Below are 22,348 nucleotides of genomic sequence, written 5' to 3' on the forward strand. Positions count from 1 at the left end.
CATACCTACTGACCAAGAGTTCATTTAAAGGAGCTATCCCGTCTCCGTCAAAAGGACACAGGATAACCCCACAGCAACAGATTCTGCAGGTTGTCACTGAGCATTTTCTGGAGTGATTATAATGGTAGTTGAAGTGAACAAAGCATTGTTAGAACAGTTCAGCTGCACTTCACAGGGATCTGCAGCCTGCAGATATAACATCTCTGCAGTCAGGGGCTGAGCAGTTCTCAAATGCTCAGTGTAATCAGTTTTAAGAAAAGACCCTCAAAGCAATTTCACATTTCAGTTCCATCTCCATAGTGGTGGCTCCACCCTCCTCCTCCTTCCCATGACAGGATAAATCATTGCCATGAATTAAGAGTGGCCAAGTGTGAGTTTTTCTCAGATAAACTTAATTATCTCTCTGATTCTGGCACTCACCATTTTGTAAGTAATTGCTTTCCTTCACTTTAAGGTTCAACTACTACTAAGGTTCAACCCAACTACTATAGGTAGCAAGGGCCTGATTTGGATCTCTCTTATTTACTGGTGTAAATCGGGGCTCTTTAGCTGGTGGTATACTTTTAGACAGTGCTCAACTGGAAGAGGGAGAGCCGCACAGAGGGAAAGTTCCCCATGTCTATCTCCACAACAGCTGGAGGAAGGGAGAAGAAAGTTAGCCTGCAGCTGAAAAGAATGTGTTGAAAGTGACTTTCATTTGGGTAGCTGGTTCCTCCTCCTTTCCCTTCCCTGTGGCTGTTCCACAGTGGTTACTGCATCCCCAACCTTACAGTAAAATGCAGCCCCTAGATAAAAGAAGCAGAGGCTCAGGACGTAGACGTGAAAGGTCTCCCTCTCTTCCCCTGGACATATCATGTAGTTTTTTCCTTTCAGTTTGCATTCATAGCAAGACAAAATGCCTGGCTTAAAAGCATGCTGGGGAGAGGTGGCTGGGAAATGGAATTTCAGTTCCACAAAAAATTTTGAGCCTTCAGAAGTTATTATCTTGAACTGTGTCTTAAAATCTAAAAACTCTAAATTTTTCACAGAACTGAAATTTCTCAATATTTCACTTCAGAAACACCAAAACTTTCCAACAGCAAGAATGTTTTGGTGTTTCTGAAATTAAATATATTCCCCAATCTCTGCTCTGGCACTCTAGCGACACCATAAAGGGGGCATAAATTACATTCACGCTCACTCTAAGGCCCCTGTGTATTGCTGAGTGGTGCAAAGAGGCTTTAGTGTACATGAGACTCAGGACCACAGTATTCTCATTTAAAGCTGTTCTTTGCACCAAAATGGTGCGAGCAGGGATTTTTATTAAAGTCTGAGCCTCTTTCATATGAACAGCTCAGAATCTGGGATGCTCAAAGGAGAAAGCAAAACATTGTAAATTGGCTGAATTACTGCCAGGCAACCCCACTGATTTCATTTTATTTGATTGAAGTCAATGGGGTAGCCTGGATGTAAATGAAAGCAGAATTTGACCCCACGTGCTCATTACAGAAACAAAGTTCATTGTTATTTTCCCCCTTATCCTTCAACTATCTTTGCTGTTGGCACAACCTTCTTGAAATTGGTTGCACAGCACAAACTCATTTTGAAAGGAACTAGATGGTTTTTTCTCCCTACCTATGTAAAACCCATTAAAAATTCAAACCTCAGATGCTAACGTTATTCACTTAGAACAGACATGAAGGACACAATGTGGAGAAAAACTGGAAAATAGAGTTGGTATGTTTCACATAACTGCTCACACTGAAGCCATTGGCATGGTCTTGAATAGGAACAACCCTGCATCTGACATCTGGGACAGATCCATTGAAGACAATGGAGCTATGACAATTTACATTATCTGAAGATGTGTCTCCTGGTGCTTCAGGTCGTAATAATGCCTTGCCCCCACTTCAGGAATCCCACATACTGTGCAGATACCAAGTATGAAGGCTATGGTATTAGCAGATACCAAGTATGAAGGCTTTGCAATGACAGCTACAGCAATGATCCAGCTTCTCTTCTGGCAAGCAAGATTCCACAGATTAAGAAGCTTTGCCTTATAAGGTGCTTCCTGTGAAGCACCAAGTGCCTTCAGCTCCCACTGAATTCAATCAGCCCAATACAGGAACTGCTTCACAGATTTGGGTCCTAAAGCTGTGAGAGGAAAAAGGAAACTAGCTGTTGCACAGTATTTATAACCTGGCTCGTTCTGCTGCTACTGAAAAATGAAGCTCTTATTTAATAAGAGCTCAACTATGCCATTTAGGCATAGCCCATAGTAAAGGCTGGTACAGAGCAGCCCCACCACTGAGGCAAACTCAGGTCTCCTACCACCTCCTATGATTGATTTCACTGTGAGTTGATGGTGCTCAACACCTCGCTTGAGATGCCAAGTATCTTGCAGGATCAGGCTATGATTGCAGGCCAGATTTTGCCACCTTACTTGCATTGGGTGGCATTACTGACATCAACAGGAATATTGGTAATGAGATCTTGAGCAATTTTTGAAAAAATCTCCCTCTTTTGTTATCTCTCTATAGACTTCTGTTTCCATAGTAATTGAGAGAGTTTTTAAAAACAAATCAAAACAAACAAACAAACCCCAAATCCTTCCTTATAGTACATTATTGCCAGCAGTGAGAGACTCCAAATACTGGGATTTTCTGTGCCCTTCTTTTTCTGTTCAGAATGTCTTTCTTCATCTATTTACTGCTGCAGTTCCAGAGGTCACTATGCTAGCACCTGATCCTGCACAGCTTTGATCTGGTGATTACTCCTAATTTACACGAGTAATATATAACAATAACACTTATCTCCTTATGCAGCATTTTTCATTAGTAGATGTTAAACTGCTTTATAAAGGAGGGTAGTATCATTATCCCCATTTTACAGATAGCGAAAATGAGGCAGAGAAATGGGACAATATTTGGCCAAGATCAATCAATGGGCCAGTGGCAGAGCCAGAGCCAGAGCCAGACATAGAACCTGGGTCTCCTAAGTCCTGCTTTAGTGCTCTAACCACTAGGTCATTAATTACAATGGGACTAATTGCTTGCGTGGCGTAAGGGTTTGAATGTAAATAGAATCCTATACTTGCTGTCAAGATCACTCATCTCAGCTTTGAAGACAAACCAAAAAATAATTCAGAGCAATGGATCAATATTTGTGACTTCTGTGTTTGTGTTTTTAAAAGCCCACATGTAAGAACATAAACTAGTTCCATAGGGGTGCTTCGGCTTGAGGTATTGTCATTACTGGCAGCTTTAGAGTAAACTTCATTGTTGTTTCAGTGTTTTCGTGGGGCCCGTGATTCCCTGACTGAGGGACTTGTTGCTGCTGTTGTAGTATTTATTCACCCTAAGTAATAAAACCCAAACATTTCAAAACTTCCATTGTTATAAACACAAATCTAATTCAGTCACACTGTCCCTATGGAGGAGACAGTTAATCAGATGCGGGCTTTCTGCACTTGGGGCAGAATCAAATTCAGCAAAGAGCAGGACTGATATACAAGCCCAGCTACTGTATTCTCAGAGAAGTGACAATGGGCCAAGTCCTTCCATGGGTGTGGCAGGAAGGAGGATGCTCAGAGCCTTCCTCTTCTTGCAAGGCCCACCTTAGGACAGGAGAGGAAGGATTAGCTTGCAGTTAACGCACTGTAATGAGTCATGTAAGCCCCAGATCCACAAAGGTTCCTAACTTCCATGGAAGTTAGAACCTAAATACCTTGGCAGCTCTGGGCCTTAGTATCTCTGCAAGCTGCCTCTTAACCTGCAAAGCAGTGATGGCTATTTCCTTTCTCTCCTGCTTTGTCTGCCCTGTCTATTTAGATTGTAATCTCTCCAAGGCAGGGACTGTGTCTTTTGCTATACAGTGCTTAGCATAATGGGGCCCTGGTCTCAGCAGGGGCCTCTAGATGCTGTTGGAAAATAAATAATATATAAATAAATAAATAATGATAAAGGGCCAGGTTCAACTGCATTCAAAGGCTGCATCTGCACTGTGAGCTGGGGTGGGATTCCCCGGCTCGTGTACACATTCTCACACTAGCACAAGCATAGATAGCACTGTAGATGGGGTAGCAGAGGTAGCAGCAGCAGAGGCATTGCTGAGCCATGCCGAGTACAGACCGGGACGTTTCAGGCGGGTTTGTACTCAGCATGGCTCAGCCCTGCTTCCGCTCCTGCTACCTGTGCTACTGTGGCTAAGCGGCTATTTATACTCATGCTGGCTCAATGAGTATGCAAGTGTGAGTGTGTGCACATGAGCAGGGATATCATGCCTAGTGTAGCTGTAGCCAAAGAAGCATAGGGACTGTTCCCTCCCTATGCCCTTGGTGTGGGGGGGGGGCAATGGGGAGGGGCAAGTAAGTCTGGGGAGTGGTCTTGCTCCCCACTCTGCACTGGCACACAAAGTGGTACTGGCTTGGTACTGGTATGGGGTGCCAGCAGCACCTGGTGTTCCCCCTGTGCCCTTTGGAGAGCCGGAGGGATTCTACATAGCAGACTTCCTCTCTGAGCTCCACCAATTCTACCTCCCCTCCCCGCCCACACATGCCCTGAACGTAGAGCCATACATTAGTGGCACACTTAAGCCTAGTGTTAGATGCATGCAGTTTTGTTTTTATTTTTCTATTAATCCTCTCAAAAGCTGGAGACTTTAACTTTAACTAGACTTTAACAAGTGTAACTTACATGCTAACCAGTTGAGTAATATTTACTGAAAAAATATTATTCGTGATCATCTCCGAAAGGTGTTACCAATAAAGCTGTGACAAGAATTATAACATCGTACCAAGGAGTGGACACAAAATTATGGTCTTCAGTTGATTTGTTGACAACAAAGAGGTCAAATGTACTGTCATCCAAATTTTGGTCTCTCTTGCAATCCTGTGCAAGCCACTGAAACCAGCAAACCAGAACGTATACTGAGTTAGAATTTGAACTTGTGTATTCCAGCTCACACACCTGTAGTTCAAAGCAATGACCGTTACAATTGCCAAGGTATGAACGGTAATGAAGAACCACCACCACATGTAGATAATACAGACAAGGATGGAGAACAGAAGATTCTTTGTGAACTTTTGTGTCAAATGGAGCCACTAGCGACAACAGAAGAATGGCCTCCCACAAAGTAGTGTCTCAACACCTACATTATTCAACATCTACACAAATGACCAGCCAAGCTGCTCTGGCACAAGATGATTTATCTACACAAGGAATGTGGAATAGTAGCGAGTAGGTGAATGTACTTAACACCTTATATGAGTACTGTGCAGCAAACCAGCAGTGCATTCCATCTCAAAAACCAAGAGGCCACATGCGAACTCAACATCAGCTGGCTTGGAATGAAAATTACTCATTCCTGTATACCTTGGTGTCACTCTTAAACACACACTGTCTTTTAGAACCCATGCTGAGAAAACGAAAGCCAAAGTTAGCATACAAACCAATATTCGCAGCAAGTGGGGTGCAGACCCATCCACTGTGTGATCAACTGGCACATTGCTGCTCCTCTGATGAACACACAAATGCAGCCTGGGCACAATCCCCTCACACAAAGAAGCTAGATCTTGCACACAATACTGCCTGCTGATTTATTACAGGATGCCGTTGCCTACTGTGACAGGGTCAGGCCAGATGGCTACAGGAGAGTGATAGAAGGCAGATATATTAGCCTCAGGTTAAGTAGGTCCCTTTTCCCTGGGTAAGGTAATAGGGAAGGTTCCAGAACAATCAGGAACTTTCTGGTAAACAATTAAGGCAGACAGGCTGATTAGAACACCTGCAGCCAATCAAGAAGCTGCTAGAATCAATTAAGGCAGGCTAATCAGGGCACCTGGGTTTAAAAAGGAGCTCACTTCAGTTTGTGGTGTGCGTGCAAGAAGCTGGGAGCAAGAGGCACAAGAAGCTGAGAGTGAGAAGGCGTACTACTGGAAGACTGAGAAGTACAAGCATTATCAGACATCAGGAGGAAGGTCCTGTGGATAGAATAAAGAAGGTGTTGGGAGAAGGCCATGGGGAAGTAGCCCAGGGAGTTGTAGCTGTCACGCAGCTGTTACAGGAGCCGCTGTAGACAGCTGCAATCCACAGGGCCCTGGGTTGGAACCAGGAGTAGAGGGTGGGCCCGGGTTCCCCCCACCCCTCCATCCCCCAACTCCCTACTTGATACCGGAGGAGTTGAACTGGACGGTGGGTTCCACAAGTGGGGAAGGTCTCTGGCCTGTTCCCTGATCCACTAGGTGGATCAGCAGAGACTGTGGGGATTGTTCTTCTTCCTTTCCCCATGCTGGCCAGTGAGGAGGCTAACTGAGTGAATGGCAGATTTGAGCCACGAAAGTGGCCAAACTGAGGGCTGCCGTGAACCTCTGAGGCAAGAAAATCCACCAATAAGCACAGGACCCACCAAGGCAAAGGAGGAACTTTGTCACACTACCCATATCAACAGCCTCTACGTCCGCACAGGTATTGCTCCTCCGGATATACTCCAGGAGGTTACAGTAGAGTTGAACACACAAAGCTAATGTGCAGATCTAAGATATCCACTATATGACACTGGCTCCAAGTCGACTGAAGTCACAACAAAGTTATCATGCCATTGTTAAACCCCTAACATTGTCACCCAAACAGACAAGTATTCAGTTACGGCAAACAAAGGTGGAGAACGACCTTGTAAGCCTCTTTGCTCCAGCTCCCAGAAGTCGAGGACCTATCTGGTGCAGATCAGCCCTGGATTACATGGTCCTAATCAATGCCATAGTGGAGTTGGCTGGTCTAGAGATGCAATGATCAAGTGGGGCTACATCACTGGCCCCCGGATCTGTGACTGCAGCAGAAACATGAAGCATCTCCTGCAATAACAGTTGCTTGTGCATGAATGCTCTTCCAGAGACCTGGCAGAGTGCAGTGATCAGGCAATCACATGTGCACAGACATGGTGGGAAGCCGTTTGAGGACAAGACAAGAAGAAGAAGAATCAGTAAAACAAACACCAAGTTATTTTGGGGTTTGCATCTGCATTTTTTTAAAGTCCCATTCTGGCTCATTATGACCCCGTGGAGATGAGGATGTGTTCTGTTTAGCTGTTGCTAGTCTGCGTTATCCCAACATAGCTCCGTTTGCTGTATTTACGGCATGCTTATAAACTGAAAAGCATGAAGTGCCAAAGGCAGTTGCAGCATGTCAGGCATATGCTGCTTGATGTCACCCAGTGTTAATCTATGTGGATGATATGAAAGTGGCAACTTTGTGCATTAACCAAGAAGATTATATTCAAACGGTGATTAGACAGAAATTAGTGACAAACTGGAGAATGGGCAGTAGGTTTACTAGGAGTCTGGCACAAAATCTCTTAAGGCTCATTTTGGCTGAGCCCCCTCAACTCTCACTGAATTCAATGTGAGCTGAGGGTGCTCAGCACTTTGCCTGATCAAGGCTTTAGGAAGAAAATGCTTTTAAGTTCCCGCTCCATTCAACTGAATGAGAGTTTTGCCATTAGCTTTAATGGGAGTAGAATTAGAGCTTAATTGAACAAGAAGGTAAGGGAAAAGGTACCAGGATAGAAATCTAATTTATTTTCTATAGAATAATGAGTGCAGCTGTGTTCTGTTCTCTTTCCTGTAGCTCCACATGAGTTTTACAGGACATAGGTATTACAATGGATAAGCTCTAAGGATATGTGTGGGATTTAATATTCTGACCTGATCCCGCAAACCCTTACCCGAGTAGTACCATTGCCTTCAACATTTTCAGGTCAGCTCTAGCAATGAGGCAATGGAAACCAAGCTTTGTTTTTCCAGTGGCTTTTAATGCTTTAGGGAGACATCCAGTAGACTAAAATAATCCAAGATCTGGTTTTATCACAGAATTTCAGCTCATGGCTAGTGGAAATACTGTGAGAAGGCCCATTATTATGTCTCCCTGCAGTGCAAACAACCCAATGAAAAGGTATCTGCTATGTGTACCTATACACTAGGTTAAACATAATGTAACCTAAGTGTAATAAATACATTTATGGATATTGCAGGCAGGCTGTATTTCTCATCTCGTGCTCTTTTTGCCTGTGGAATGTCACCCCAAGTAAATGATCAATGTCCACGCACAAAATAGAAATGTGAAATGCATAAAGTGATTTCATCAAATGAAAAAAAGCCATTAAGCACACAAATCCTAGTGCAGGCTCATCTGTCATAGCTACAGTACTAATCATCAGTTCCCCAGCACAGAATAATTCCCTAGCTGGCAACTAGATTGTCATGTCTTTTAATACTGCATGGTCTGTTCTCCATTCGGTGCTTGTAACTTCCATTAACATCAATAAGTATGCATATGTGCCTTGAGTGGTAGAAGATACCCCTGTATAGATTCAAAACTTGTTTACAGATTCCTCAGAAAAAAAATCACATTGTGCTCATTGTTCTTGGCAGAAAGCTATCACAGCTGCATTGGAACTTCTGCTTTTGTTCCACTTTTTTCTGACCAGAGGGACCAGACAATACACCAGAGCAGATAGAAGGTGGCGTGGAATGCCGAGAAAAATTATTCAGCTCTGGGAGTCTGCCAGCGGAAAGTGGGGTTGCAGCAGAAAGGTGGTTACTGAAACTGCAGATCCAAACCTGCAGTGGCAACCTCAGCTAAAAATAAGCAAAGGAGACAACCACCCGTGACGGCATATCTTAGAGCTAACCGAGTGGTTAGACTGAGCTCTTTGCTGTTAGTTCCTGTTAGAATCCAGGCAACTGGGAGCAAGCAACCGTTGCAGCCTTAAGGGCCAAACTGTGGCTGTCTTCTGCGTGGGCAAATACACTCATAGTTACAGGGAGATGTTCCTTGTCCCCACCAGCAAAATCAGGCAGGACCTGATCCTGCTGTTTGCAATCCCTGAATGAAAGGGCAATGTGGCTTTCTGGCCTGAAGACTGGAGCTAGGGAGAAATACATGCTGCATTTTGACAGGTTTCAGAGTAACAGCCGTGTTAGTCTGTATTCGCAAAAAGAAAAGGAGTACTTGTGGCACCTTAGAGACTAACCAATTTATTTGAGCATGAGCTTTCGTGAGCTATAGCTCACTTCATTGGATGCATACCGTGGAAACTGCAGCAGACTTTGTATATACACAGAGAATATGACTCCAGCGAGAAACTGCTGAATTGGAATTCATTTGCAAATTGGATACTATTAATTTAGGCTTAAATAGAGACTGGGAGTGGCTAAGTCATTATGCAAGGTAGCCTATTTCCTCTTGTTTTTTCCTACCCCCCCCCCCCAGATGTTCTGGTTTAACTTGGATTTAAACTTGGAGAGTGGTCAGTTTGGATGAGCTATTACCAGCAGGAGAGCGAGTTTGTGTGTGTATGGGGGTGGATTTTTGGAGGGGGGTGAGGGAGTGAGAGAACCTGGATTTGTGCAGGAAATGGCCTAACTTGATTATCATGCACATTGTGTAAAGAGTTGTCACTTTGGATGGGCTATCACCAGCAGGAGAGTGAATTTGTGGGGGGGGGGGGGGTGGAGGGTGAGAAAACCTGGATTTGTGCTGGAAATGGCCTAACCTGTTGATCACTTTAGATAAGCTATTACCAGCAGGACAGTGGGGTGGGAGGAGGTATTGTTTCATATTCTCTGTGTATATATAAAGTCTGCTGCAGTTTCCACGGTATGCATCCGATGAAGTGAGCTATAGCTCACGAAAGCTCATGCTCAAATAAATTGGTTAGTCTCTAAGGTGCCACAAGTACTCCTTTTCTTTATGCTGCATTTTGTTTTTGTTTTTTAAAGCAGTGACTGCATTTTTCAAACCCCACTGAAGGCACTGTGTCTACCTCTGCCCTATTTAGGCATATTGGGGGAGATTTTCAATGGCACAGATGTTAGTTAGGGAATCAACTCCCATTAATTTTCAGCAGGAGTTGGGCACCTAACTGCCATCTAGAAAATCTCCCCCTTTGTCTCCAGTCACTCCCACTTAGGTGCTACACCTTCACAACTCTGCATCACAGCTGTTGCTTGGGAAGAGCTGTAATTTAGCTGTAAGTAGTTTAAGGATAGTTCAGCTTAGCAGCAGGGTGAGGATCCTGGCAAAATAATATCAGAAAAAGCTACTTAGGTATATGGAGTGAATACTTATTGAGGGCCAAATGCTGTCGTGATTTATATCCATACAACAAGACTCTATAGGGTTACACAAGGAGTAGTCAGGGAAGAACACTGCCCTTGAAATATGAAGCAACAGCCAGGGAAAGCTGGAATGGGAAAAAATGCATTACATAATAAGGATCTTCTGACATATTTCTTCCATTAACAGGCACACAGCTAGGATGGAAAAAGCTGGTTATAAGCCAGGAAACATCATTCTTTAAATAAATTATTAGCCAATGTAGAAAACAAAAGGAACTGAGAACTGCATAAAGCTACTGAAAGCTCTAAATCCATTTCAGTCCAACTTCTGTTTAGCTCATGTGGCAACAGTTCAAGCTCATAGCAGGTGGTTAGCAGCTTGGGTGGGTAAGTAACTGGGAATTTATGAGAGGCACTGCCTTTTGAACAACTCCAATTACAGTATTAATTGCCTTTTTTCAAAGCTACATATTCTCCACAAGTTGACTGCTTGTAGAGGTTACTGAGCAGAAGAAATGCTTTTATCAGACAGAATTACAGAGCAGCAGGGTAGATGCCTCACATTCAGGTAAACACACACACGCGCGCACACTTAAATGGGCACCATAAGTGAGGATTTTCAAGAATGACCTGTCTCTGCATCTTTTAAAATCTAATTTGCTTTTCACTGGTTTTATGATTTAATTGTTTGTATTGCAGCAGTGCCAAGGACCCCCCAGCTACGGACAAACACAGAAGAAAGAGAGGGTTCCTGTCTCTAACAGCTTACACAGTCACTCTTTATTCTGTTCTGTTCCCTTCTGTATTTCTTTAAACCTGGGCAGTAAAAATACATCAGTCAGTTTCACTCCTCTTTATATTTATGTGCCATACAAGACAAAAAGCAAGATAATGTCCCCACCCTGAAGGAGCTTACTTTCTAAAATCTCTCTTTCAGGTTGCCAAGCACTAGGGCAATGATATGATGTGGGATGCAAAAAGCTGTTTCTATTGGAAGTTTAAATCTCCATGGAAAGACAGCCTTAGATTTTGTAAAAACTGGGTTTTATAAATCCAAACATGTGGAACAGATGTCACCTGATGAAGGCCCTTTAATTAGTCAGGGGCAGGGGAGGGGCAGAGAGAAGAAGGAATAATATAGCCTGATAGTGTACACAGAGATATAAAAACATACCAATCAAATTAAAGAGAGGTCACAGGAATTTCTCTGTCTTAGAAATTGCTCCTTAAATCACAGACAACTTGAATATGCTGTGAGACAACACACACTGGAGCATTATCACATTGCTATATAATGAGGTTGGGCTAATGTGTGACAGCACAAGTTAAAGAGATTTTTACACTATAGCAAATTTGGAAACAAGAACCTTTATACAAAAAGCAATTTAAGGAGCCACTACCTTTCTGTTTCTGATGCTATTTATGTTTTAAACAAGGAAGGACTTGCTAACTTCCAGTCAAGTTTCTTCTATTTACTGTCAGAGTCATATTTAAAAAAATCTATTGCTATGGAAATTATTGTGATGTGACAGATTCAATATTTTGACTTCACCAGAATTAGGAAGCAGAAGAGAAAGTGGGTCACGAGACAGAAACCCTATCATTTTTTTCAAAATGGATCATTATAGAACAGAAAAAAAGAACACACACATTGTATTAAAGATGATGTTGACAAATCTCTCCAGTGGTTGCCTGGGAAGTTAAATTAATTTTCTTCCAAATTAGCCAGTGGGCCAGATTATAGACAAAAGAGTTGGAATTATCACGAGTTGCCATTAAAGTATACCTGCAACATTTTTGTGCAAACATCTTTGCAAAATATCCTATATGTGTTTATAGAAAACAACAGCTTTATTTCATAATTTTCCATAGTGGAATCTCCCTGATCCAATAGCACAAAAAGCTGAAAGGTCACTTGATATCAGACCTGTCAGTGATACAAGGCTGACTATTGTCTCTTTTGGGCCTTGGGCCAGTGAAATACTGTGGGGATAAATTCTGGAGGAAATGAAGGAAAATTGTGGTAAACAGCTTAGTTTTTTAAATAGCAGCAGTTTAAAGACTGGGTTTGGAGTGTTAGAAGTTGGATTGGATCTGTGGGCAGAGTGACACAATGGAATATGCATGACAAATTCCATTTTCAGATTGTTTTACCTATCAACACATGTGAGATATAAATCTATGCTCTAATTCAATCTCTGTCTATAAATAGCCAGTTGAGCTAGGAGCTTTGAAATTTTTTTATTGCCTTTTTAAAATCTGATTGGTTAAAAAAGGGTTATAGCATGAGCAAACCCAACAAGTATTTCTGACCACAACCCAGCCCCAATGGACACAGACATGGAGAGCAATATACCATACCAAGTGTCATAACTGACATGTAATGTGGGGAGTGAGAGTAGACCAGCACTGACTAAAAATAATCTGTGTCATTCTGACCCTAAGGAATCCCTTTTACATCTCACACTAGCAAGCAGAACTAGCTTGATGTCTCCCAGTAGGGAGCATAGCTAGTTCTCCTGCTCCACTAAAGACAATTCTAGCCTGGAGGGGAGGAAGGAAAGATCCTAATAACTTGTTCCCTCCTAAACAGTTTTTGGTGGAGAAGGAAGGACCTCGTACCCTGCCTCCTTTTCACTATTTCTGCTGAGGGGTTGGGGTGGAAAGAGCGGGCACAGGTTTTGCCCTAAATTGGGAAGATTGGGAAAAGGCAAGAATCCTTCTAGGTTAATTAATCTAATAATGGTTTGTCAAGGTTCCTTTCCCACTCTGAACTCTAGGGTACAGATATGGGGATCTGCATGAAAGACCCCCTAAGCTTATTCTTACCAGCTTAGGTTAAAAGTTCCGCAAGGTACAAACTTTTACCTTTTGTCCTTGAACCTTTATGCTGCCACCACCAAAGTATCTAACAAAAATAACAGGGGAAGTGCCCACTTGGAAACATCTCCCCCTCCAAAATATCCCCCCCAAGCACTACACCCCCTTTCCTGGGGAAGGCTTGATAAAAATCCTCACCAATTTGCATAGGTGAACACAGACCCAAACCCTTGGATCTTAAGAACAATGAAAAAGCAATCAGGTTCTTAAAAGAGAATTTTAATTAAAGAATAAGTAAAAGAAAAACCTCTGTAAAATCAGGAAGGTAAATACCTTACAGGGTAATCAGATTCAAAACATAGAGAATCCCTCTAGGCAAAACCTTAAGTTACAAAAAGACACAAAAACAGGAATATACATTCCATTCAGCACAACTTATTTTATCAGCCATTGAAACAAAACAGAATCTAACGCATATCTAACTAGATTGCTTACTAACTCTTTACAGGAGTTCTGACCTGCATTCCCGCTCTGGTACCGGCAAAAGCATCACACAGACAGAGAGGACTCTTTGTTCCCCCACCCCCTCCAGCTTTGAAAGTATCTTGTCTCCTCATTGGTCATTTTGGTCAGGTGCCAGCGAGATTATCCTAGCTTCTTAACCTTTTCCAGGTGAAAGGGTTTTTCCTCCGGCCAGGAGGGATTTAAAGGTGTTTACTCTTCCCTTTATATTTATGACATGGTTGTGTTACCATTCCTTACAAAAGCCAATATTGCCTCTGGGCAATATACACCACCTCTGCAACTATTTTTACCTTTGGGCAATATTTTACTGCTATAGTTCTGAAAGAGAGAGAGACTTTACTTTTGTAAGTACTCTTGTAATATAACTTTGTCTAGGAAAATGGTACTGGCATAGTTACTTAAACTACAGGTAATACATTTTCAGTGTTTCAGGAAAACTTTATTAATAGGTTGACCTTAACATTGGGTCTCTCTAACACCACATTTCTAAAAAATTGTATTATTTACCTTCAGTCTTGTCCGGTAGTTTCCCACTCTTACTTGTTCCAGAGTTGACCGTTTCAGATGAGGTGCTTAGTTTGGTGTTGGGATCTCGTTTAGGTTTTGGTGGAGGTTGTTTACGAGAGCAGCTACTGCTTTCATCGTCGGTACCCCCAACCGAATGAAGAGACTGGGATCTCACGGTAAAGCCACTAGAGCAAGGATGCGGCAGTCTGTCCTGAGGAGCAGGCATTGTCATAAATCCCATCCGGAAATGTTTGCCCACATAGCTTCCTTCATTTCCTCTCGCGACTTCTCCACCTATGCTGTAAGAGAAAAGACATACACATACAGGTAAGGGATCTACCTGCATTTGAACAGCACCTAGAAATGGGGCCTCTAGACATTAATATTTAATAATCAACATCTCATCATAAAAGCTTTTACATAAAAAAGTTTCAGTGATATACATTTCCATGGCGTGGGGTGGAGAGGGTGGAGGATATTTTTTAGTCTTTTTTTTTAAAAAAAAAATCTGTGCACTTAGCTAACTTAATCAGAGACAATGAAAATAAAAACAGATTGTGAGGTCAGTTACAATGGTGTAAATCCACAGTAAGTCCAAAGAGGTACCCTGATCTAGAATAGTATAACTGAGATATGGATTTAGCCTTTGGAATTAAAGGGTGGAGATTTGAGATAGTCAACAAAAGGGGATAAAAATTAAGAATTTTAATTTTTTCCTCCTTTTTTAATTTGAAACATTTTAACCAGCTCTGTAGATAGTCCAAAATTGTGTGCATGAGAAGGAAATTTTGCCCAAAATGTCAATACTTTTTCTTGTTTCAAACTTTTTGAAAAATAAATATGATTTTTTTTTTAATTCCAAAAATACCGACTAGTTCTAAGAAAAAGGCACCTAAACTGGCAGTGACAAGATGGAGAAAGCCCATGTACTTAACTTGCAACCCCTCTTTCAGATAGTATACAGGTCCTTCAGTTTTACAATTCCTTCTTGTGTTCCAGACTCGTTGGTGTGTCATGGCTGATTTGGGCCAGATCTTCTTTTCCCCTAAGGGACCTACCTACCCACTGGCTTTATTTTATAATCCTGCTTTAATGAGCCCATATATCCTGTGGAGTGTGGAGTATCACAAGCTGTTTAAAACTTTTTAATTTCCCTTCTAGCTCTTCAGCAATATATACATTTTTCTCTTCAGCAAGGCTAAAAATCAAACCAGGCCAAACCATTCTGTAGCTATTACAAGCCAACACAGAAAAGCCTTCAGAAGTGAATGTCAGGTAAAATTTTCAAATCATCACAGCATTAAAACTTCTCTTCTGATTTTTACCAACCTTTTCAGGAAATAGTCACCTCTGGGATGAGATGCAGTAGGCAAATGTTCAGGAAGAATCTCTCTTTCTCTCTCTGAAGTAGTTAGAGGGTGAGGTTTAAAAATCAGTAATAATAGGAAATCAGCTTCAGTTTTAACTATGAAATAGCTACTGCAATTCTACAAATACTGCTTTTATATTTTTATAAAACAGTTGAACCCTCCCTAAAATAACACTACTTTAAGTAGTTAATTTGACTTTTTTATCTGAAATATATTTTTCTGTTTCCCACTCTGACTTTTCTTGCATCCGATGAAGTGAGCTGTAGCTCACGAAAGCTCATGCTCAAATAAATTGGTTAGTCTCTAAGGTGCCACAAGTACTCCTTTTCTTTTTGCGAATACAGACTAACACGGCTGTTACTCTGAAACCTTCTTTTTAAATGGTTTCCTACATGGCTTTTTTCACTCTTATCTCTGGTTTATACAATTTCATAGGGATATTCACTGAAATCATTGTCAAGTTAAAAATCAAGTTACAATGTAAAATCTATATTTACTGCCATATCCCAAGCATTTTCTATTACTGATCCCACATGAAGATCTGAAGACTCTACAGAATTGTAAGCTCTTTGAACCAGGGATCATCTTTTTGTTCTGGGTTTGTACACCTCCAAGCACGGTGGGGTCCTGGCTTGTGTTCAAGGCTCCCTAGGTGCTGCCATAGTGAAATAATAAACAATAAAATAATAAAACATTAAAAAATGCTCATCCCATGTTATTTTAGGGTAACAAGCAGTTGACTTCTAAATTTTGTATGCTGTGAGAACAACATCTGGCGAGATATAATTAGTGCATTTTATCAGTCTGTGTCTATCTCTAGTATTTGATATATGGTTGTACGCTTGAAACGTTAAAAGTAGTACTTCGACTCAGCTCAGATTTTATAGCCGTGTGACAAGAACCTGCCCACAGGACAAATCCCAAACATCAGAAGTTCAAGAGGAATCTTTTGGAAGAAGAGAGAAAATTGGTCTTGCAAAAAAGGGTATTACTTTAGAAATGTAGCACCATGGATTGATCTGTACTTCCAGGTACTCCTCTATGACTGTAGACATACATGCATCTCAGGAAATAAAAATCATGGGGTCTAGTCAATCCCTTTGGAATAAAAAGAATGCAAGGGAAAAATGCTCCAAAAATAACTCTCATACAGGGAAATGTAAACTCCACCTTATTATCCCATCAAATCTATATGAATCTGCAATGGGAGCAGCAACAAGGTAGTGAGGTAGAAGTGTGAAAGATGAATGGATAATGGGAATGCAGTCCAGATTCTCAGGAGACAAAATAACCCGGAATAATTTAAGTAAATCATAGGTATATGAGAAGGAAAACTCAGCTGACTTGGATCTAAATGAATAGAGACAGGTACCAAAATGCGTTGGGGATGACAGTTCTGCACACAGTATTTCTTCTGCAGTACTTATCAGTTCTGGAATGCTGTTCTTATTTATGCTTATATTTCTGGAATGCAAACACAGTTTGTTTCAGTTAAAAACCTTCAGCAACACAGTAAAATGAATGGGGATTATATCTGTAACAGATATCCAAACCATTCAGACAGCTAGTTACGTACACTCTCAGTTACATACACCTGAACCATATGGCCTTCATCACAATACATACAACTTCCACTCAATACTTATTGTCAGTGGGTAAAATGTTTAACTTGCACCCATTTTAATATCCTGTTGGAAGTGATCCTTCATTAGGATAATACTGAGTAAGGGATCTGGCAATTAATACACCTCTGTTTCCGAAAGCTAAGGCCATTTTTCTACAGCTCACTTGAGGATTGAGCAAGCCCTCACATTATGCTGCCCTCCCTCCCTTTGATCTCTGGGGAATCATAAGAACACCTCTTTTTTTGTTTAATTACATACTTCTTGAGATGATAAACTACAGCTTATATCAAATACGCACTGTGTACCAGATGAGATAATAGCACATTGACGATTATATGCTCCAAAAGCAGCAGCCTACCACATGACCTCAGGGAGAATCTCTATTAGTTCACAATACTATTTCCACTCTTGTCTAAGTTCCAGCCACTAGAAGAAGAGTCTATTATAAAAGGCTAGAAATTGAACATGTCTTGACATATTCCATCCATTAGAGGCAGTGATGCACATATATATAAACTAGCACATGTTTACAACCAACTTATTATTGAATCAGGCATCGATTCCAGAGGGATTTTCAAGCAAAAAAAATCAAAGGTAGTACTTGATGTTTTCCTCCACAATTTGAAGATTAATAATTAAAAACTACCAAGCAATCAACCAACCAACGGTGGCTGATTTAAATGATCAACTAATCTTTCCATAAATTGTTCTGATAGTATAATCCTCTGATTCGCCACAACAAAAAATGCCTGTCACATCATTTAAAGAGGATTACCATTTAAACGTATTGAAGGATGCAGGTAGGAGATCCACTTTAATCCTTAATTCTACTGTATTTATATATTGCGACAAAGTTCCTCCTCTACCTTGGTGGGTCTTGTGCTTATTGGTGGATTTGCTCATCTTGGAGCTTCACAGCCCCCCTCAGTTCGGCTGTTTTTGTGAATCCACAGTCCAGGTCAACTCCTCCTGTGTCTGACCAGGAGTTGGGAGGTTTGGGGGGAAGCCAGGCCCACCCTCTACTCCGGGTTCCAGCCCAGGGCCCTGTGGAATGCAGCTGTCTAGAGTGTCTCCTGGAACAGCTGTGCGACAGCTACAACTCCCTGGGCTACTTTCCCACCTTCTTTATCCTCACCATAGGACCTTCCTTCTGGTGTCTGATAATGCTTTTACTCTCAGTCCTCCAACAGTCCACATTCTCACTCTCAGCTCCTAGTGCCTCTTACTCCCAGCTCCTTACAAGCATACCACAAACTGAAGTGAGCTCCTTTTTTAAACCCAGGTGCCCTAATTAGCCTGCCTTAATTGATTCTAGCAGCTTCTTGATTGGCTGCAGGTGTTCTAATCAGCCTGTCTGTCTTAATTGTCTCCAGAAGGTTCCTGATTGTTCTGGAATCTTCCCTATTACCTTACCCAGGGAAAAGGGACCTACTTAACCTGAGGCTAATATATCTACCTTCTATTACTCTCCTGTAGCCATCCGGCCTGACCCTGTTACAATATATAGGCACATTTGTTATATATACAATGCTCTGAATAGAATATACTAATCAGAAGTAATGATTTCACTTCCATATAGAAATGTTTAGATTGTATACCATAGACCAAATTCTGTCCTCAGAAATTAATGTACACAACTTTCATTGTGGTGGTGGTTTTCCCCTTTGTCTAAGAAAACAAAGGACCAGGAAAAATGCCTGTGGATTTTATCATCCCTTCGAATGATCTTACACTCCCCAATAAAAATTCTATTTCCTCTAGATTTGCAAGTCTTTGTTATATGCCAAATTTACTTCTAAATTATCTGCAAGTCATCATAGGCTGACATTCCAAAAGATTTAGATTTGTCTTGGGCTTTTTCCCATCTTTAAAAGCTCTGGTACTCCTATAGTATAGTAAATCTGGAAAGTCTCCTATTTGGCAGAGAAATGGGCATTTGGAGGTCACTTTGAAATTTCGAGCGATCAGCACCTACTCTTGAAAGAGACGCTTACTACTGGTTACACGTGTGCACACATGAGTGCACGCACCCACCCACGGCTAAGAGTATGCCAGTGCCATAAATTACATTGACATATTAAACTACTCACGCACCCGCCCGTTGGCTCAAAGAGCACCAATGCAATAAATTGCATGCCAGTTAAATAGTAAACTTTACACCTCTACTATGGTTGCCCTTGAACATCTTTCATGATACTAACTACTGAAGATTTCCTGAGACCTGCCCCTGCAGGAGGTGTGCAGTGTTTGCACCTATAGCAAGACAGAAGTATGAACACAAATAGCCAGAACAAACCTGATGTGTCCCAAGCAAGGACATTTTTTCCACAGGACATTTTTTCATTTTCTGTCTAATTCTTACACCTGTACACTAGTAACCACCAAAATGGCCTTTATTAGTAGGGCAGACACACAAAGTTGAATCAATCCCTGGAGTTCCCCAAAGGGCAGAATAAGCCCACAGCTTCTTCTAAAGCTACCACCTGTATCAAAGATGTGACACGAATGCTAGTAAAAGACTAGCCTTCTGTTCCTGGTCCCCGTTACATGACATGGTTACAAAAGGTTAATACCCGTCTCACACTATTGAGGCGATTGTTAGTAGGTGCTCTTTCGAAGCATGCCTGGCACTTTTCTCCCATTCGCTAGAGGCAGTGAGCCAAATGTTGATCTCAGGTACATGAGCTAAAATCCAGAATAACTCTGTCCAAGTGAACAGAGTCACACCAGATTTATACCAGTATAAATGAAATCAGAATTATCTGGACCTGCCATTTACCTTTGTCTTCCCCCCAAACAAACAAACTCACTGAAGTTGTTTTGGAACCTGAGTCTCCAACATTACAATGCCTTGAGCTATGGAGAGAATTAAAGGATTTATTTATGTACTCCTCCAACTTGTAAGGAGGAGCTGGCTGGAGCTAGAATGTCCTGCTACAGCATAGCGGACTGAGAAAGATTTATACATACTTTGCTGCATAAAGGACTATTGAGACAGCTACTAGAAATAATTGTGTAGATGATCTCACCCCATTACTTTTGACAGGAAAGTGCCTGAGCTCTCCATTGTACTGGTAATAGGTTATCTCTCATTTCAAATGTGTATTATATGAGTTGCTGAAAATGTTACAGTTTATTAATATATATGGAAATGCAGATTTGGATTATTCCCTTGGGAAATTTCAATTTGAACTGGTTAGGTGCAACGGCTTCTGTGACAGAGCAAAAAATGTGCCCAAGTAACGTTAAAAAAACAAAACAAAAATAAAACTGGACATTTGTCAGCAAAAACTAAGGTAAGGGGTGAATTGCACAGTGATAACATTTAATCATGTAAAGCACTCACGTTATAGACAGAGTAAAGTGATGACTCTTGGAGCTGGAGATGCACTGTGGGACATTGATAGGACATATAGTCGTTAAGTATGTAATGTGCGCTTCCTACAGCTCACCTGGCCATGCCCATTTTGGGCCATTGAACATTGCCAGAACACTAGCCACCTCCTTCTTTGATGAATTAGGGGTCAACAGAGCTTCCTGCCTTCTCTCACTCCCCTAGAGACGGTCACAATTTGACACTTAGGGTCCAATTCCAACACTCATATAAGACAGGATTTATCTTAAATTAAAAGGCAAACTAGTGGACTTCAACTGCAGTATCTAAAACATGCACAGTCATTATTCTTCAAGCTAGGTTAAATACGTAGACTACAATCCTTTCCCCACTGAAGTCAGTGCTAGGATCAGCTGGGTTTATCTCACTAAATCAATTCCCTAGGGGCCTAGGGTGTTGGTGCACCTCAGTCCTTTCTGTTGTCTGTTTGTGGCACATAATTGTTTAGTCTCCAGATGGCAAAAACACTTTGGTCCAATACTGGTTGTTGGGCTGGATGCAGTGTTGGCTGGGTGATGCGATCCACAGGCGGTCAAATTAGTTGATCTGGTGATTCCTTCTGGCCTTAAACACGATGATATCAGTGTTATAATTTACTTTGATGGGGCCAGGATTTCACCCGGATTGAGGAACAATAGATGATGAATAAAGCTGATCTGACAACAGGGAAAGGAGGGAACCTCAGTTCACAAGAACTCTGAACACAACTGAACTCAGAACTTGGTGGGCCAAGTTGTGGCCTCAGATTCAGGGTTGCCATCTCAACTGAGTCCTTGTTGAGGTCAGAACTAGGCAAGGCAGGGTTAGAAGTCACTAACCTAAAAAACAGACTAAATGTGTAGCAAATGCTATTAATAACAATAGTTTGCCCATCTCTAGGTTGATAGCTCTGGTGTCCTGGCCAAATAACTACTCAGCTAATCATATTCAGCCTATTTAAATTCTACCCATGTATTATAGTGCAGTGGTTCTCAGCCAGGGATATAAATACCACTGGGGGTAAGCAGAGGTCCTCCACGGGATACATCAACTCATCTAGTTATTTGCCTAGTTTTACAACAGGCTACATAAAAAGCACTAATGAAGTTAGTACAAATGAAAATATCATACAATGACTTGTTTATACTGTTCTATATACTATACACTGAAATGTAAGTATAATATTTATATTCCAATTGATTTATTTTACAATTATATGGTAAGAATGAGAAAGTAAGCAATTTTTCAGTAAGAGTGTGCTGTGACACTTTTGTATTTTATGTCTGATTTTGTAAGCAAGTAGATTTTAAGTGGGGTAAAGCTTGGGGGTACACAAGACAAATCAGACTCCTGAAAGGGGTACAGTACTCTGGAAAGGTTCAGAGCCACTGTTATACTGTCAACTGAATATGTCAGTCTTCACTTTCTGACTCAAACTGATATAGATATAGAATTGTTCTGATATAGAATTGTTGAAAAGCTGCCACAGTCTACCCTAGAAGAAGCTGCATTTCCTTGGTGGGTGAAATGATCTTTCTCTCTCTCAGAGTATAATTTAGTTAATGTTTAGATGCTTGGAAAGATGAAAGGGGCGACTGAAGTGCTTTGCTATGATTATTATGACTTATTTTATTACAAACAGCAATAAATAAAAGAGTGTATAAAGGGGTCAACATCCTGAACAAAAAATAAAACCCTACAGAGTACTGGTTATTTTTTTGATTCCACTTTGCTTTACTAGTCAGTCATAATAAAAAGCTTCTTAACTCTGAAGTTGGATATTGAAGGCAGAGAATTTACATTAATTAAGAAATACTGGCCAAACAGAAATGGTGGCATTTGCTTAATATTTGGACATTGCTTGTCAGACTGTGGAGTCTTTCTACCTCACTTTTTTTCCCCTAATGTGTGTTACAAATAATGGGTTTAAAGTTATTCTGTTACTTTGCTCTATGGAAATTACATCACGAGTTACTTGCAGAAATGTAATTAAAATGCTGTACAGCAAACTAATACAATTATGTGATTTATATAT

General features: G+C 41.2%; 1 protein-coding gene across 1 annotated transcript in view; it reads right to left on the reverse strand.

The window, feature by feature from the left end:
- NYAP2 (neuronal tyrosine-phosphorylated phosphoinositide-3-kinase adaptor 2) overlaps positions 1-22,348 on the reverse strand; it is a 171,934-nt gene that overhangs the window by 79,929 nt on the left and 69,657 nt on the right. Inside the window, exon 2 of the mRNA XM_077827222.1 lies at positions 13,946-14,244. Coding sequence (XP_077683348.1) covers positions 13,946-14,244 — 299 coding nt within the window. The remainder of the gene's footprint in view (positions 1-13,945; positions 14,245-22,348) is intronic.

The sequence above is a fragment of the Eretmochelys imbricata genome, chromosome 9, assembly GCF_965152235.1.
Source record: "Eretmochelys imbricata isolate rEreImb1 chromosome 9, rEreImb1.hap1, whole genome shotgun sequence".
Classification (NCBI taxonomy): Eukaryota; Metazoa; Chordata; order Testudines; family Cheloniidae; genus Eretmochelys; species Eretmochelys imbricata.